Consider the following 19196-nt stretch of genomic DNA (forward strand, 5'->3'; position numbering starts at 1 on the left):
AAGGTCATCCAGACCAACCCTCTTCTGGTGCAGGAAATCTACTACAGAATTCTTGCTAGGTGGCCATCCACCTTAAAGACTTCTAACAAAGGAGAATCTACCATAGAGTTGTCACCCATCCCATATAATACAGGATTGTCCCGTATTTCATTGTAAAATGCCATGTCCTGTATTGATTCAATACAGGAAGCAGTTTGTCCTGTATTTCCTCTCTCTCTCTATTTCTCCCCCCCCCCCCACATACCCTCCAGTGCTTTGAAGCCAAAATCTGGAATGCCATCTTGCCGGATGCCATCTTGCCGTTTTTTTGTGGTGAGAGCATGCCGGCCATTTGGGTTGCCATGATCATGCGCAATTTCGTTCCCCCCAAAAGTGCTTTTTCATGTACGGTGCCCACAAATGTGTGTTTTGGGGACACTGCATGAAATTGCAACACTGAGGGGGAAAGCCTTTTTTTCGTTAGGGGGGGGGTGAAACACACCACAAAATCGTGTGAGATCATGGCAACCAAAATGACCACCATGCGCTCATGATTAAAAATTTTGAGGTCCCGGTCTGGGACACTTGTGGGGTGTGCAATCCGCCACCCAGTCCTGTCCTGTATTTTGGCAGACCAAAGGTGGCAACTCTAATCCACCACCTTCTTAGGAAAACTGGATCCAGTGTCACATAATACTGTCACATTTTCTTCCTAATATTGAGTCAAAATCCCCTTGTCATTTTGTGACAGTGGCCCAAAGGGCCACAATAAATGTGATAATGTGTACCCCTGTGAATCCTTGAGTGTGCTTCTAATAGAGAAGTTATGGTAGCCTGTTACTTTATGAAACTGATGGTTTTGCAAGTTGCCGCCCCACCATTGAGGCAGAAATACAGCTAATATGTGAATCACAAAGATACAGCTCAAAGCTAGAACGTAAGTTGCTACATGGTGCAAATAACTACATGTAACACAGATTCCCAACATACACACTACAGTAATGCAATGTAACAGAACACGGTGGAAGTCAGAACTTAATCAGCAGAAATTGCCAGTGCTTATTGCGCATGTGTATTAAACATGAAATGAGGTAATGACGTATATGACTGGTGAAAATTGAAGTGCTTTGTCTGAAATTTTATAAATACCACTGCCTGGACCAGGGGTTCCCAAACTAAGGCCCGGGGGCCGGATGCGGCCCAATCGCCTTCTAAATCCGGCCCGCGGACGGTCCGGGAATCAGCATGTTTTTACATGAGTAGAATATGTCCTTTTATTTAAAATGCATCTCTGGGTTATTTGTGGGGCCTGCCTGGTGTTTTTACATGAGTAGAATGTGTCCTTTTATTTAAAATGCATCTCTGGGTTAATTGTAGGGCATAGGAATTCGTTCATTTTTTTCCCCAAAATATAGTCCGGCCCCCCACAAGGTCTGAGGGACAGTGGACTGGCTCCCTGCTGAAAAAGTTTGCTGACCCCTGGCCTGGACCACTGGGCAGGACTGCAGTTTTGTGGAATGATACGACTATAACCTATAATCCTCTTTCTATCTAAATGCAAAAACCTGGACATTGTACCTAAGGGTCTTAGAATTAAGAACCCTCTTCAATCAACTTATCCCACAGAATATGCCAGAAAACTATGCCACACTTTATCTAAGAAACTGCTGAAACATCTTATCGGCGTTCTGTATTCCAAACAGAAGTTAATAAAGGAGGAACTCTCTGCACTGGAGAACTCCATCAGGAATCACCCGGCCTGGCAGAAGTTCCACAAGGAAAAACAAACCATTTACCACTCTCAACTGGAGTTACTGAAGAACCAGAAAAATAAAAAACTCTGCAACCTTTCCAACCTACAGGCCACCAATCAAAACAAGATCAACAACATTGTCAATCTTTCACAGCAAACACTCAGCCCAGCTGAGGAATCCGTCCTTTCACGGGGACTATCATTCTGCCCTGCCAAATCCCAACACATGATTCAGTTCTGCGGGGACCTGGAAGCATTTTTCCGCCGTTTACGCCTGAAGGAGTATTTTCATCACACACAAGAACAAGACAAAGTAGAACAAACTACATCCCCACAACACAACACCTCTCAACTTACTGGGGAACAACCATCACCCTCCAAACGCATCAATGAACAGAACATTGACCACCAACTACCACCGAAAAGAAGTTACACAAAAAGGGACTCCACATGGACCCCTCCTGATGGACGCAGTACCACACTAGATCTGTACATCGAATGCTTCCGCCACAGAATCCAAACGGATGTGACCAGAAAACACCATCGCTTACTACAAAATCTAAACCATGCTGAAAGGAGAGCCATAGAAAATCTCAGGAACAACCCAGACATTATAATTAAAGAGGCAGACAAGGGTGGAGCTGTCGTCATCATGAACAAAACTGATTACATCCAGGAGGCCCACAGACAACTTTCCAATACTGCCTTTTACATGAAATTGGACTCAGACCTCACACAAGCATACAAAAAAGAACTGAACAAGATTATTAAGGAGCTACCCCTACACATCCAAGAACAGATCCTCACAAACACACCAGCGGAACCTCGGCCAGGAACTTTCTATCTTCTACCCAAAATACACAAACCAGGAAACCCAGGACGCCCCATCATCTCAGGTATTGGCACCATTACAGTGGGTGTTTCCGGCTATATGGACTCTGTTCTGAAACCATATGCTATCAGTGCTCCCAGCTACGTACGTGACACCACAGATTTTCTGAGGAAAATACAATATTTGAACAATCTTCCTAACAATACTATACTAGCCACTATGGATGTGGAATCTCTATATACCAACATCCCACACAATGATGGTTTACAAGCCATAAGGAACACCATTTCAGATAAAACCACAGCGGACTTTGCTACCAAACTCTGCCACTTTGTCCTTACCCACAACCACTTCAAATTTGGTGATGACCTGTTCCTCCAGATCAGTGGCACAGCCATGGGCACCCGCATGGCCCCACAGTATGCCAACATCTTCATGGCAGATTTAGAACAACGTTTCCTTAACTCCTACCCACTCAAACCTCTCCTGTACCTGCGATACATTGACGATATTTTTACTATCTGGACACATGGACAACAGACCCTGGAAACCTTCCACCAGACATTCAATGACTTTCACCCCACCATCAACCTAACAATGAACCAATCTATGCAAGAAATACATTTTTTGGACACTACTATAAAAATACAGGATGGACATATAGACACCACCTTATACAGAAAACCAACTGACCGACAAACATATCTACATGCTTCTAGCTACCATCCCAAACATACCAAACAATCCATCGTATACAGCCAGGCCTTACGTTACAACCGCATCTGTTCCAACTCTACAGACAGAGAATCTCACCTAAGAGATCTACAGCAAACCTTTTTAGAACTAAAATATCCACCTGATGAAGTTAAACAACAGATCAACAGAGCCAGACAGATACCTAGAGAGAACCTGCTGCAAGACAGACCCAAAAAAGAAAATAACAGAACACCACTAGTCATCACATACAGCTCCCAAGCTAAAACAGTACAACGCATCATCAGAGATCTACAGCCTCTCCTGGACAATGACAGCTCCCTTTCTCAAGCTCTGGGAGGAAGACCTTTCATTGCCTACAGACAGCCACCCAATCTTAAACAACTCCTCACCCATAATAATACAACCACCAGACTTAACATGGACACTGGTACCAGAGCCTGCAATAAACCCAGATGCCAACTTTGCTGCCACATACACCCAGACAACACCATTACTGGCCCCAACAACATCCAACATACCATCTCAGGACTATTTAATTGCTCATCCTCTAACATTGTGTATGCCATCAAATGCCAACAGTGCCCTTCAGCTCTCTATATTGGACAAACAGGCCAAACCCTACGCCAAAGGATAAATGGACATAAATCTGACATCAGGAACCAGAAGACAGAAAAACCAGTAGGAGAACACTTCAATCTCCCAGGACATTCTATACAAGATCTCAAAGTAGCTGTCTTACTACAAAAGAATTTCAGAAATAGACTGGAAAGAGAAGTTGCTGAATTGCAACTTATCACCAAGCTCAAAACCATGGAGGGACCTGGTTTGAACAGAGATATCGGATTCTTATCTCATTATACATGATTATCATTATACATGATAAGCGATCTTCAGCCATCTCAACCCTTGCTTTTTCATGCAAAACCATTTGCAGTCGTTTGCGGTCATCAACAGCTATCAGTCAGTCAATCACCCATTTCCACCACCCTTCTGAGTGATCCCCCCTCCCCATCCCCACCCCTCCCCACCCCTTCTCTACATAAGTGCCTGGAAACTTCCATTTCACTGTATCTGAAGAAGTGTGCATGCACACGAAAGCTCATACCAAAATAAAAACTTAGTTGGTCTTTAAGGTGCTACTGAAGGAATTTTTTTTATTTTACTTCGATCCAGACCAACACGGCTACCTACCTGTAACTATAACCTTTTGCTTTGCAATAAACAACACTGGACTCCTAACTCCTCACATTTCTGAGTTTTATTGGCATAAACTCAGGAGATAAGCTATTTTTGGCTTACAACAGTTTGAAGTGAAACTGTGAAGCCATCAGATTCTATGCTCTGAGCCAAAAGGCTTCATCAGCCCGGTTTGCCCAAAGGTGAAGTCCAGTACCCAGGTGGAGGGTTCCCCCTATTAATCCCCTATTTTTAATCCCAAGACCTCTTCACTGCTGCTGTGTATTAAAGCAGTGGAGGGCAGCCCCCGTGGCTCTCAGGTGTGCAATGGAATCCTGCTGCCACAGGTGAAACATTGCAGCAGCAGTGGCATGGAACAATGCCCGCAACCCCGAAACAGTGAGTGAAATAACACCCACAGCAACAGCCAGGCACAGGAGGCTGCAAGAGCATGCTGCTTGGTGGTGCAAGGTCGCCTCCAGACTGTTGGCATTTTGTGGGAGGCATTCCAGACAGGACATTTAGGTTTGTGCCTCCGCTCTCCTGGGGCAGCGAGATCCAATTAAAAATGAAAACAGACTTTCTGTGGTTAGGAATATGACGGGAAAAGCAAATTTCAAGTGTGGGGTGAGGGAAAGATTAATGAGAAGACACATAGCCAAGCAATTCAGGATAGATTGTTGTTTGTTGTCTAACCTCCCCACGAGCAAATCAGAACAGATGTTCAATAAAGACGCCCCAGTTTACTGTGCACTTGCTGCATTTCCAGGGCTGGGTTTTTAATGGATTTCACACTACCTTGTCCAAAATACATACCCTGTACTTTGTAATAAAACACTACTGTGTGATGTGTTACTTCTCAAATGAGCTTCACGCCGAGTCCTTAAGCTGGTCCTTATTCATCTCTAGCCAAGGTGGAACCACCTTTGCATAGTGTAAAGACAAACTTTGCCCTGTCAATACCTCCGGGTGTGTACAGAAACAGAAACAAATCTGACATTAATGAAGCTGTGCTGATGTGAACAATGCCTGGCAGGAGGGAACAGCTGAATACACTGCGGGGAACAACTTCACCGCACTCTAAGGTGCTAATGTGAACACACTCATCAGGAGTGCCAACTTGGCCCTGTGACCGTGGGTGCCTGGGGCCGTGGGAGCCATGCAGCGTGCATGGCCCTGGCACAGAAATTTGTGGGTGCCCAGCCCCTTCATGGGAAATTCACGGGCACCCAGGGCCCCAGGGAGTTGGCACCTATGATACCCATAGTCTAACTTCTGCATTACGCTTTGTGCAAGCAAATCAGGATAACCACTCCACTCTTTTTAGGCTTTGGTGCAGCAGGCGAGAGATCGAGGTGACTGCTTAAAGGTCTTCCATGGATAGTAGCCATGCCAAGTCGCTGTTGTTTGTGTCCTACCACCACACCTGGAACGAAGAAAACAGTTCTCTAGTTTCAATCAGGGCAGCGAGAGAGAGAAGCCAGGGCTTCTGAGGTTGGCTGGTGAGAAGCAGGTGCGAGGGTGTGTGGTCGCTTTGGGGAAGACTGACATTATTTCAGGACTGGTACTACGAGTCTGGGTGTCTCTGCCAGCCTATTGCCGCCATCCTGGCATCATTTGTAAACAGATCTCTCTTCCCTCGCAAGGAAACTGACCCTTCCCTGAAAGTTCCAGTCTAGGAAGTAGGAAGCAGAAGTCACAGAGGGTGCCGTGGAATCCAGCCTTGCATGCAACATTGCCAAATTCTTGGACCAGGTGCTGCAGACCAGAGCAATGTTGCAAGTGACAAAAATGCCGCATGGGCTGCAAGAATGCAACTGCGCATGCAGTGCTGGTCAAGTGCTTTCTGCGCTTCTCCTGTCTTCCGCCCTTTCAGTGGAGTCCACATGTCCTTGGGCGTCCGTCAGAGCAGCCGCATCATCATCATCAGGAGAGCGGGCAGCAGCAAGTGCAACAGCATAGCCCCGGAGGTCAGCTCGATGCTGCGGTTGCAGAGGGAGCCAGAGCAGCATCGGATGGAGGCATTCCGGCTCAGGCCCAGCAGTTGTGGTTTCTCCCAGCAAAGCTTCTCCAAGCTGCAGCCACGCAGCACCATCTGGCCTTCCTCTAGAAACAAACACACGTGAGACATCCAGTATAGAGGCACAGGAGGGACTGGCAGATCAATGCTTACAAGTAGGGGAGAAAATCATGATGTAATAATAATAATAATAATAATAATAATAATAATAATAATAATAATAAATTTATACCCCGCCCATCTGGCTGGGATTCCCCAGCCACTCTGGCCGGCTCCCAACAGAATATTAAAAACACAATAAAACATCAAACATTGAAAATTCCTTGACAGCCATCTGTCAGGAATGCTTTGATGGTGTTTCCTGCTTGGCAGGGGGTTGGACTGGATGGCCCTTGTGGTCTCTTCCAGCTCTATGATTCTATGAAAAACTTCACGATATAGGGCTGCCTTCAGATGTCTTCTAAAAGTCAGATAGTTGTTTATTTCCTTGACATCTGGTGGGAGAGCATTCCACAGCGTGGGCACCACCACCTAGAAGGCCCTCTGCCTGGTTCCCTGTAACCTCACTTCTCGCAGGGAAGACCCTCGGCGCTGGACCTCAGTGTCCGGGCTGAACAATGGGGGTGGAGACGCTCCTTCAGGTATACTGGGCCAAGGCCATTTAAGGCTTTAAAGGTTATCACCAACACTTTGAATTGTGCTCAGAAACGTACTGGGAGCCAATGTAAGTCTTTCAGGACCAGTGTTATATGAGGATTCTCTATTGCAGGGGTGGAGAACCTCAAGCCCACAGGTTGAATGTGCCCCCCTGTGGCCCTATGTGGCCCTAGGGCAATGCCACTTGCAAAATCCACTCACTGGTCCTGATCAGAACTCTAGTGGTTTTATCTGGCTGGAATCTGTCAGTGGTGTAGCAGCCCAGGACCGGCGGTGAGTTGGAAACCCGTTGCTATTTCTGCAGCAGGGTCCCTGTCTCCAGCAGGCTGCAGCCACCCAAACAGCACAAAGGGGGAGCTCTGCACCCACTGTCTGCACCAAAGCTGGCCATTTAGGAACACTGAAAACACAAGGTGCTTCCGTTTCAAGAGAATTTATGTTACATACAGTGGAACTTTAGGGAAAACAGAACTTAAGATTGCTCTGAAAGAAGATGTTGGAGCAGCACTCCAAATCATTTCCCCATTTATGTGCACGGAAAATAGTAGATCTATCAGAAAGGATATTCTGCACCGATTCCTACATCTGGGGCCCTTATTAAGGTCCAGAAATTGCATACTTATGGGGGTGGTAGGTTGCTGATGGAGGACCCTGGGTGAGAGACAGGGAAAGGTCGGTCTCCCAGGATGAGATGTCGAGGGGGAGAAAGGAAAGATCCCCGCTGAGAGCTGGCATGAGCTACTGCCTTCTGTGAGCGGTAAGGGCTAATAATTATTTTTAAGAGAGCATTCAAATAATTTCAGTAGCAGTTTCAAGTATGTTGCAAAATCTAAGAATAGATCAAAGACTATTAAACTCCAACAAAACCTGTTACATTGTGGCAGTGAATAAATAATGAGAAATTGGAGTAAGGAGTCTGGTCGATAGAAAAAGTCCATTTTTATTTCAAAGGTTTTGACTCTACTAGTTGATGTAGTAATCCTTTTTTGTTTTCTTTTTCTGCCTGGTGTGTTAAAGTAAACAATAACAATGAAAATCTTTTTTAAAAAATTATTATTATTATTTTTAAGAGAAGACTCTGTATTTGACTTATTCTATTTGTATTTTTTTGTAGCCGCTATTTTATTGTATTGTGAAAAAGTTTAATAAAAATCAATGCAATGCATCCCGGATTATTATTATTATTATTATTATTATTATTATTATTATTGCATAATTATAAGGTCTCTAATAACATCACCTCAATTCCACATGCTTTCTAGTACCTACACACACACAAAGCTCACCTGTGACATTCACACACATGTTCTGGTCCCCAACACACTTGACATGAGTCCAGTTCCCTGTGGCACATTCCCCTTGTCCAGAGTCACAGCAGCTAGCGCATTCCAGGCCATTTTCAGGCTTCCGCTTGACCCCTGGGAAACAAAGAGGAAACAGGGTTTTGACTTAGAGCAGGGGAACCCATTGACCATTCAGATGTTGTTGCACTACAACTCCCATCATCCCACGCTGGTGGGCGTTGGTAGGAGTCCAACAATATCTAGAGGTTCCTGTGTCCTTAAGTTCCTTCCAAGTTACGGGGCCTCTGTGCCTGAGGACCAAACCTAGGGCTGAGCAGCACCATCAGTCCATCCTAGAAGCCAATTTCAGTACAGCAGGGCCAGTCTGCATGGATGCAAAGGGCAAGCATCCTGTTCTAGTCCATACCTCACTGTGCCAGTTTGCTGTCACTATCCTGTTAAGTATGATGGGTTTAATTCACAATGAAATGGGAATGGCTGTGTGTATTGGTGAAAAAGTTTAAGTGGAAGATTCCATTGAAGTATACTAAGCTAAATTAAGAGCAAAAAGGGCTGTCTGATGCCTCGATGAGTGGGATTGTTTTCTACTAGCTAACATGTGAGTGTTTAACCTTAGATCACACTAGAGGTGTTGAATTGCAAATTCGCCATCTTGGAAGGGTGGTGGCTGAAGTATTTTGCTCTCAGACTCTGTGAGAGTAAGGGTGCAAATGAAGCTTTCCAGCATAGCTGCCAAGTTTTCCCTTTTCTCGCGAGGAAGCCTATTCAGCATAAGGGAAAATCCCTTTAAAAAAGGGATAACTTGGCAGCTATGCTTTCCAGGTAAGCAGCCTCCAGCAAACTGCCGGCTGGGATGAGAGACAGACCTCGGCTTCAAAGTCTGTTGAAATTATGTCATATTTTGGAAGGTGCCGAGCCTATGCCTTGGACACAGGCATACGCCTTATGGAATTGTTTGGATGTATCGTTTGGTGTTTCTGTTCTGTTTAGAAAAAAGTTCTGCAAGGAAAGGTTTGAATAATATCTAATAGGTCTGGACAATGCTTCATTTTCAAAAGGTGTTGGTTTTTATGTATCCAGTTGCTTCAAGCTGCACACTATTAATATCTGCAATATATCCAACGAAGGCACAAACATTACCTTGCTCTGAAAAGTGGCTGCAGATGCTCTTCTGTCCTGGCCGGCCATCATTACACAGCGGGGTGGAACAGCAGCTGATGTCCAGCCTTCCCGAGAGCTCTGGGAGTACATACTGGCGGCGGCACAGTGTCTCAAGGCCGCATGTCCGGTAGGTCATTTTCCAGGCACCGTTGGTCACTGGGAAGCAACATTCATTTATAAGAATAGCACATTGCAGCCTGCAAACATCTTAGAACAGGGGGTCTCAGAACTGCCTATGGCTTCATTGCCTGCCTGCTGCAAGCCAATGTACAAATTTCAGACTTCTTCACTCCTTTAGGCTCTTGGCCTGCCTTCTCCAACCAAGTGACCTCCAAATGTTTTGGACTACATACAATTCCCAGGAACCGCCACCTGCTGGGAGTTATAGTCCAAAAAAAAAACACAGAAGGACACCAGGTTGAGAAAGGCTCTGCTGGCCATTGTGTGTGGTTTGTTTCTTCCTTTTTTTTGCCCATCATCTCCCCCAGTTCTCACTTCCCCTCCTCCCTCCAGCCTTTGCCTCTTCCCCTCCTTCCTCTGGACCACCCATTCTTCCATCCCTCTATCATTAGGCATTGCTGCTTCCTCCTCAGTCCACTGCCTCTTCATTTCCTAGGGCCCAGCTTCTTCTACCTTTGCTTCCCAAACACCTTCCTCACCTGACTAGCTCTTAAGTTCAGAGCAGCTCTGCTAGTGGAAACCAGAGACCAGTCTGCCAGTCACATCCCTTCTGTGACAGCATAGCGGCATAGCCAATTGCCATTCCCAGGCCCTTGCTCTTCAGTGTCGCCCATTTTTCTTCTGCAAGATGTATATTTTGTGGTGCACACAACAGTTCCTTCGAGTTACAAATGTGCCCCCATCACCAGGTACCAAAATGTTGTGGGACTCCTGTTTTGCATACTCATGATCCTCTCACGCTATGACAGATTCTCCCCACATCCTCGAAGCGCATCCCTTAACCCCTGCTGGTCTAGCACTACTGCTAATAAATTCCTTCCCAGCAAATGCAACATCCTTTTTGAGGAGGGGGGTTTATTCCTTAACACTATATCAAAACTTTGAAAGTCTACACCCACAAACATACACACATGTTTACTATATAGCAGGGGGGCACACTTCTGTCAACAGAGCACCTTGGATTGTGTAAAGATCTACACGGTGCAGGGAGTAAGCAGGATTTGACCAACTTGGTGCACTTTTAATATGTATTGCAAGCAGGGCTTCCTTCTTCCCAAACCACTTTCACGTTCCTTTTTTTCTCCCCCCCCCCCCTAACAGTCTCCCATTCACACTCTGTCCTTTCAATAGCCTCTGATATGCATATTCCAAAAGAGGCCCCAACTTACCAGTAAAATCCATGCACTGGTTCATGTCCCCCAAACACTTGATCCGGGTGGCATTTCCTGGAGCACACTCTCCAGTGCCTCGATCGAAGCAGCTGTAACACTCCATGCCATTGGCCACCTGAGGAGAACTGGCCGGAACTGAAAAGGCAGAGGAGGGGGACAGGAGTTTACTGTGTGATTTGATTTGATTTGATTTGATTTGATTTGTATTGTATTGGTCTGTAATCCCAGGTCAGATTCCAACATACAATGCAACTCAGTTTTCAATATCTTTAAGCAAAACAACCAATCAAAATGAAAGCACTATCATAATAATATTAATAATTCAATTTATTATTTATACCCCGCCCATCTGGCAGTTACTCTGGGCGGCTCTCAACATAATATTAAAAACACGATAAAACATCAAACATTAAAAACTTCCCTAAACAGCTGGCTGCTTTTAATGTAAGCATTTTTTAGCAAGTGCACATCATACCAAAGAAACTGACTTGAGGAATAAATTGTGTTCCAGCCCTAGTAGGGTTTATCTCTCATGAAACCAGTGTGAATAACCCAACTGTAGCCAATTAACTCTGTACATCAGGAAAGAAATCCGTAGCTAGATAAAACTCTAATCTGTGTTCTACAGTACTCATCCTTTCGCTAAGTAAGACCCACTTTTGCTGGTATGTCATCTCTTTTTAAAAAATCTCATTTCCCTTCAGCAGCCATGATTTCATCACCTCTAAGCTGATGCGCACGTTCTCTTTCTGCATGATCTTCAGGCTCCTAGCACTTATAAGTGAAAGCAGAACGCTTCAAACAAATCCCACTCCTCTCTATTATTTAATCGTCCTCACTTTCTCAGATCCAAGCACTACTGCATCAGTCTAGAGCAGGGATTCCCAAACTAAGGCCCGGGGGCCGGATGCGGCCCAATCACCTTCTAAATCCGGCCCGCGGACTGTCCAGGAATCAGCATGTTTTTACATGAGTAGAATGTGTCCTTTTATTTAAAATGCACCTCTGGGTTATATGTGGGGCATAGGAATTCCTTCATTATTTTTTTCCAAAATATAGTCGTCGTCCCCCAACAAGGTCTGAGGGACACTGGACCAGCCCCCTGCTGAAAAAGTTTGCTGAACCCTGGTCTAGAGGTCAATAATAACGGTGGATCTCACTGAGGAGGATGCGTGTTGTTTTGACTCCAGATGTTTTGACTCCATATTTGACTCTCACATGGAGGAGGTAAATGAAGAAGAGCCTCGAGTGATGAGCACAGAGTCTGGGGTGGTTTATATGGGGAGAGGCAGTCCTTCAGGTATTGCGATCCTGAGTTCGGGACCTGCTATCCCCCATAAGAAAACTCCCCAAAGGGTTTTGCATCTTACCCTCCCCACTTACCGCCTGTGAAACGGGTGTTGCAGAGGTCTGAGTCACAGTAGTAGGTATTGTGCACCTCTCGGTCATCTTCAGAGTACACATTGGCTGTGCGGTTGGACACGCCCTCCCCAGAGCAGCCTTTCATTACGTATTCGGCTATTTCCAGGTCTGGGGACATAAAATGCAGGGAATTGGAAATACAGAGAGAAGCAGCCAAATCAGTGCATTTAGATCCAATAGCCCTGGAGGAAATAAGGCACCATAGCCTGAAAGTTCTTGAGGCATCTGCTCCTCACCATGTCAGGATGTTTACTTAGGTATCCCATCTGCACAATAACATTCAAAGCACTATGATACCACTTTAAACAGTCATGTAAACATCCTGGCAGGAAAGGGCAACACTCAGGTTTGAGCCTTGGCGACTTTCGTTAAGCAAGCAAGCAAGCAAACAGTGTGACTCACCTGGCAGCATAAAAACGCCAGCGTAGTTGTTTGTATCTGGAAGACAATTGGGAGGCAGGTGATCAGTAAAGCGGTTTGGGGCTCAGATGAGGCAGAGTTGCTTCTTTCGTTTGTTCTACCAGAATGTTACACACCAGGCATGCCAACTCTAGGGGGCCAAAGGCACCTTGGCCCCCTCAATATTTGTTTTAAAGGGGACCGAACCCCCTCAGACTTCAGGTGCCCCTGCAATGTGTGTCACAGCTACAGCGGTCCGTTCCTCCAGAGCACTCGGCCTCCTGCGACAAGCGTGCCTTGCACATGCGTCATAACACATGTCCAACATGTGAGGCATCACACATACACCTTATGTGCCAGGCCCCCTCCCCCCAGCTCGTGGGCAACCCAGCATCTTAATCAGAGGTGGAGACCCTGTGTCCATCCATAACTTCCTGGACTCCAACTCCCATCAGTCCCAGACGCCATGGCCAATGGCCAGGCAAGGTGGGGCCTGTAGGTCACATTCACACTATACAGTTTATGCACTATTATACCACTTAAGCAGTCCTCCCCCCCCCAATGAATTCTGGGAGCTGTAGTTTGTCAAGGGTGCTAAGAGCTGTTAGGAAGACCATTGATTCCCCTGCTGGAGCTGCAATTCCCAGAGTGGTTTAACACTCAGTCCCTCTTCACAGAGGACGCTGAGAACTCTAGGTCTGGGAGGAGACCCGTGCTTTTTTGTTCTCTTACAGAAGAGCTTGATGGTGGATGAGAAGCAGGAGCGATCCCTGGGCGTACAGAGCTGCTCGGTCTGGACGCATTCATGGAACATCCCCACACACTGATAGCACCGCAGGCTGTTGGCTGAAAGGGTGAAAACAATAGATTAGCCAACAACAACCATGAAGACTGATGGTAGGAAAGGTGGGGTTCTGCCACTGCCAACAGGATGTGACCCCAAGACCTCCATGTTATTTCCTCGCTGGGGAGGGAGAAGCAGTTGCTGGTTGCTTTCAAACTGCTTGTAGATTCATAATTGCTTTTCTATATTCCAATGTTTTAACACTGGATGACTCAGCAGGCAGACTAAGCTTGTGCTTAGAGCAAACCAGCAAAGCAGAAGGACTAACAAAAATGATATGGGAGGGGGGTTACATTTGACATTTAAAAACAAAAAAACCATTAAAAGTAGCCAAGATGGGGAAGAAATCAGAACTATGTTAGACTTCCTCACACTCTTTCCTCATTTTTTATTACTTCTACCCAAATAAACCAAGGGGTGTCCTACTAAGGTTTATTGAAATAATGCAAAGAAATCAGATCCTGTCATGTTCTGCAATAAATTTTATGGTTTAATGATGTTTTTATTTTGAATTTACATTGTAGGAGTGCCCCATGAGGGTTGTGTCCAATGCTAGTTCAACTCAGAGGGCATATCCACACTTGTCCCATGCCTGGAAAGCACGTTTCTAAGCAATTTTCCCCTTGCCCCACTCCTTTTCCAGGGAAACCCCACTCCCTAATGCTAAATCGGAGCAAATGTCAGTCTGGAGAAAATCCATTGACATTTGCTCTGATTATGCACTAAAGAGCAGTTCCCCTCAAGGGAAAGCTGCAGAACAAGAGGAATTGTGGGTCAGCCCAGAGTAAACTCATTGAAATTAATGGGCATGACTAACTTAGGTAGAATTTGGCAGGAAGGAGGGTGGGGCCAAAACTAAAATTGATTGGCTTTGCCGGCCATTGGCTCTGACTCCCCCTTACTAATTGCCTCACCCTGAAACTTTTGCAGGAGCCAATAGTAATGAGTGTGGGATTGCGTATGCCCATCGTGATACCATAGCGAGCACAAATCACCTGTTTGTTCATTTTTACAACATTTATATACCTTATATACACTGAGGTCCAGCGCCAAGGGCCTTCTGGCAGTTCCCTCACTACGAGAAGCCAAGTTACAGGGAACCAGGCAGAGGGCCTTCTCGGTAGTGGCACCCACCCTGTGGAATGCCCTCCCACCAGAGGTCAAAGAGAATAACAATTACCAGACCTTTAGAAGGCATCTTAAGGCAGCCCTGTTTAGGGAAGCTTTTAATGTTTGATGGATTTCTGTATTTTAATATTTTGTTGGAAGCCGCCCAGAGTGGCTGGGGGAACCCGGCCAGATGGGCGGGGTATAAATAATATATTATTATTATTATTATTATTATTATTATTATTATTATTATTAGCAGAACCTTTACACGGTTTGCAAATAATGAAACAAACATTAAAATTATCAATAAAAGTTTAAAAAGAAGTGTTTGAAAAATTCAAAATGTAATTCAAATCAACAGTTGAGCTTTAAAACAGCTTAAAACACACATCAACCTCTATATGCCTGGATAGACTTGCCAGAACAATAATGTTTTTAGCAGGCACTGAAAATAGTAAAACCGTGTTCCTGCAAGAAATATTCTGCGGGAGAGGGGGGTGCGGGAGAGGGGGGAGGAAAAGAATAGAAGCCTTTTCTCCGAAGCCTTGCTTTGCACTGCCTTATTCCACAGCATATGGTCTGAAGCTCAACATAAAAAAAAAAAACAAGATCATGGCCACTAGTCCCATCACCTCCTGGCAAATAGAAGGGGAAGAAATGGAGGCAGTGAGAGATTTTTCTTTCTTGGGCTCCTTGATCACTGCAGATGGTGACAGCAGTCATGAAAATATGACGCCTGCTTCTTGGAAGAAAAGCAATGACAAACCTAGACAGCATCTTAAAAAGCAGAGACATCATCTTGCCGACAAAGGTCCGTATAGTTAAAGCTATGGTTTTCCCAGTAGTGATGTATGGAAGTGAGAGCTGGACCATAAAGAAGGCTGATCGTCGAAGAATTGATGCTTTTGAATTCTGGTGTTGGAGGAGACTCTTGAGAGTCCCATGGACTGCAAGAAGATGAAACCTATCCATTCTGAAGAAAAGCAGCCCCAGGTGCTCACTGGAAGGACAGGTCCTGAAACTGAGGCTCCAATACTTTGGCCACCTCATGGAAGAGAAGACTCCCTGGAAAAGACCCTGATGTTGGGATAGATGGAGGGCACAAGGAGAAGGGGACGACAGAGGACGAGATGGCTGGACAGTGTTCTTGAAGCCACCAACATGAGTTTGACCAAACTGCAGGAGGCAGTGAAAGACAGGAGTGCCTGGCGTGCTCTGGTCCATGGGATCACAAAGAGTCAGATATGACTAAAGAACTAAACAACAACAAAATTCCACAGCAAAAATCCCCCCTAAGCAACTTGATGAATAGATCTTACCTGCAGCCAACATGGAGAAGAAGAACGTAGCTATCGCCAGCACAGCCTGGCTCCCGTGCCGGGACATCTCCCATTCCCCCATAGTTGTGTTTGCAAAACAGCAGCGTTTGGCTAGGTTTAACCAGAAGATGCGTCCTGTAACCTAAAGCCAGCTGCAGGTTTCTGGGAACTCCTGCAATCCACTCTCCAAAAGCCAAAAAGGCTGGGTTTGGCAGAAGACAAGGTGCAAGATACAGTATGTTTCTCTTGGGAAATTCACCACCATTGATTTCCAGAGTACAAACAGGAGGCTTGTTGGGAGATCCCAGCTTAACACAACCTTTGGGGGCTTTTTAACTGCATAGCAAACAGAAGGGTTCTTTCGGCGGACTTCAGACTCCGGAGATATTCCCCAAGCAGCCTCCTTTCATCCCCTGGAAAATCAACAGAAAAGTAAGATTTAGATTCATTCATCTGTATATGTAGACATCAGGTCGTCACAGGGCAAAAGATTTTGACAGTGCAAAAGTAACACAAAGGTGACATCGACAGAAGTCAACTCAGACCCAAACAGACTGTGTCGTAAACGAGCTTAAAGTGCTAGTGTTTCCTGGATGATCGTAGCATGTCCCTTTAAACAAAAAGGTATTTCAAATGAAAATGTTTTTTTTAAAAAAATGGGATGAAATAAAAAAGGAATTAATGCAAACCTGAATGGAATTAGGTAAAACGGACATGAATGAAAGCGTAAGAGAAACTTACAATTGTGAATCTCCCTGACAAGATATGGCAGAAAAATAAGAGCCCATTAACTTTCCATGCAATGCACCGCTGCTCTTCAGGATTTCTGTTCTCCTGACTTGCTGGCCCCTTCTGAACACAGTCTAATTTCTGGGTACCCCACCAGGAAGAGAGTCAAAAAGTGAGTTCAGAGAACCACAGTGCAGTGGGGCTTCTGGGGACACCCTTCCCACTGCTATCCTCCAAAGAGTGCTCTGGAATAGGTTTTCGCTGGGATGAAAGTATCAAATCAGTTGTACTGGAGTCAGGGGGCAAATGGATATGCTGCCAGCCCACACTGGAGGCTGCAAGAAAGAAAGCTTTTTCCCCTTCTCCTTCTGCTCCCAAGCCGAGAAGGCCAGCACAACCCCAAGCTAGCCGCTCAGGTAAGGAACACTGCAGCTGCCCAACCACTGATGGTCCAACTGAAATTATTCACACCTGACCTTTCATGAAGGTCTCTCATGCTCCACCTCTGGGGTTGGTCAGCCTCCCATTTAAGAAATACTGTTGTACACACAAGCACATGCCCTTCGACATTTCACAAAACAAAAACAGAATAGCACCCTATTCTCACATCAAGGATACAACATAGGGTTCCCAGACCTCCAGGCTGACCCCAGGCTGGAAAGGTCCCCCCCCTGAACTCCCAACAGATGGATATCCAATTTCTGCTTAAATTCTTCCAGGGAAGGAGAGTTCCCTGTTAAGTTCTTATTTATTACTAGGGGCTGCTGCCTGTCCTTGCTTCGTTCACCAATCGGCAACTACGCAGTCCTCAGCGTGATGGCATCCTTACAATTCATTATATAGATAGATATGGCAAGGTTACTCACTTTGTCGGCCCAGAACAAGAGGCTGTTTATTGAGGCTAGCACACAACAACAATGGAAATATGCCCCTGAATAAAAGTTGCTGGGATTCACTAGTAGGGAAAGTTTCGTTGCATTCAGGTCATGCTTGTGAGCTCATAAGCCCATAGGTTAGCCACTGTGGGAACAGGATGCTAGACTAGAAGGACCACTGGCCTGATCCAGCAGGCTCTTCTTATGTTATTAACTATTAAAGCAAATATGACTGTTTGTAGCAACTTTAAAAAAAAACTGCCTCCCAACACAACACGCCTCCTTGGAAGCCTGAGCAAAATTGGGCAATGCCATCCAGTGCATGAAAAACACTCCATTTATGAGGAGGCCATGTGGGTGATGAAGTGAGACATAACCTTAGGTGTTTCAGTATATTTCTGAAGTTATGCCTCATAAGTTTTAACAAGCTTCAATTGGAAACCAGCCAGCTCCCACACTGAGGCTGCACTCCCTAACCTTCGGTGACCAAAATTTTCCACTCAGTCTGCTTGCTGTTATTGCTGTACCCACCTGCCCAGTGTTTTCCGAGAGCTGCGCTGTTATTATTTGCTACTGCAATTCATGCCACCGGGAAGCCGAAATTCTGCAACTGTGTGATGGGAAAACAAATCAGTCTGCAACTAAAGTGCGTTGCATTATGCAATGGCTACAGATTTCCTATGTTCACAAACTATGATTCCAGCCTTCTTTTTTAAAACACTGGCCTTATAAGCCCCTTGCACTGCTGTCAACCTGGAAAGTCAGAATACTCTTAACTATTGGACCATCTAGTTCAGCATTCCAGGGTTTCCCAAACTTGGGTCTCCAGCTGTTTTTGGACTACAACTCCCATCATCCCTAGCTAGCAGGACCAGTGGACAGGGATGATGGGGGTTGTAGTCCAGAAACAGATGGAGACCCAAGTTTGGGAAACCCTGGTCTACACTCTTTACACTGAGTGGCACCCAGTGTTGGCTGTTGCCCATTGGGAGCCCAAACAGTAAGGGGAGCCAGAGCCAATGGCAGGCTCCAGTTTTGGAGCCATCCTCCTCCCTGCTGAGTCCTACCAGGGCAACAAGGAAACTAAAGAAGGGGGGAGGGAGGAGGCAACTGACAGCCAGGACCATCTTCTGGCCAGGTTGTAAGTAGATATGTAGGCAGATGAGAGGCTGGTTAGGGGACACTGTAGACCAGCCTCCACTGCTTTCAACATCTCTCCAGGATTTCAGGTGTTCCCTGGAGATGGCAGGTGGGGATCAAACCTGGGACCTTCTCCATGTCAAGCAGATGCTCTAACACTGAGGTCTGGCTGCACCTTCCACCTTTCCCTTTCTTCCGAAGCACTTCCCTAGGAGCCCTGCAGCCCATCTTGAGATCTGCTCTTCCCCCTTTTCTCACTTTGGCTCGTCCATTCTGTCCCATCCCTGAGAGTGCTGATTTCATCTGGTCCGGAGGGAACTGGCCAAGGTTCCCAAGGCAGCATCTTGTTGATGAATGGATGGGTTGCATCACCCTGTCCTCTCCCCTGCTGAGCAGGTTTTAGGACC

The 19196-nt window shown here is 45.8% G+C and overlaps 1 protein-coding gene across 4 annotated transcripts in view; it reads right to left on the minus strand.

The window, feature by feature from the left end:
- Window positions 1–4524: 4524 nt before the first annotated feature.
- Window positions 4525–19196, minus strand: part of LOC118087731 (urokinase plasminogen activator surface receptor) — a 30001-nt gene continuing 15329 nt past the window's right edge. For 3 of the 4 annotated variants that reach the window (XM_035120668.3, XM_035120670.3, XM_035120674.3), the window contains 8 exons: window positions 16046–16458; window positions 13505–13618; window positions 12776–12811; window positions 12335–12481; window positions 10949–11086; window positions 9579–9755; window positions 8421–8552; window positions 4525–6563 (listed from right to left, as the gene is read on the minus strand). In XM_035120668.3, coding sequence (XP_034976559.1) covers window positions 6361–6563; window positions 8421–8552; window positions 9579–9755; window positions 10949–11086; window positions 12335–12481; window positions 12776–12811; window positions 13505–13618; window positions 16046–16127 — 1029 coding nt within the window. In that variant the 5' untranslated portion in view covers window positions 16128–16458 and the 3' untranslated portion in view covers window positions 4525–6360. Of the gene's footprint in view, window positions 6564–8420; window positions 8553–9578; window positions 9756–10948; window positions 11087–12334; window positions 12482–12775; window positions 12812–13504; window positions 13619–16045; window positions 16459–18180; window positions 18260–19196 lie in introns of all 4 variants that reach the window. The other variant, XM_088672596.1, reaches the window with a different exon arrangement.

The sequence above is a fragment of the Zootoca vivipara genome, chromosome 6 (assembly GCF_965207765.1).
Source record: "Zootoca vivipara chromosome 6, rZooViv2.hap1.1, whole genome shotgun sequence".
Taxonomy (NCBI): domain Eukaryota; kingdom Metazoa; phylum Chordata; class Lepidosauria; order Squamata; family Lacertidae; genus Zootoca; species Zootoca vivipara.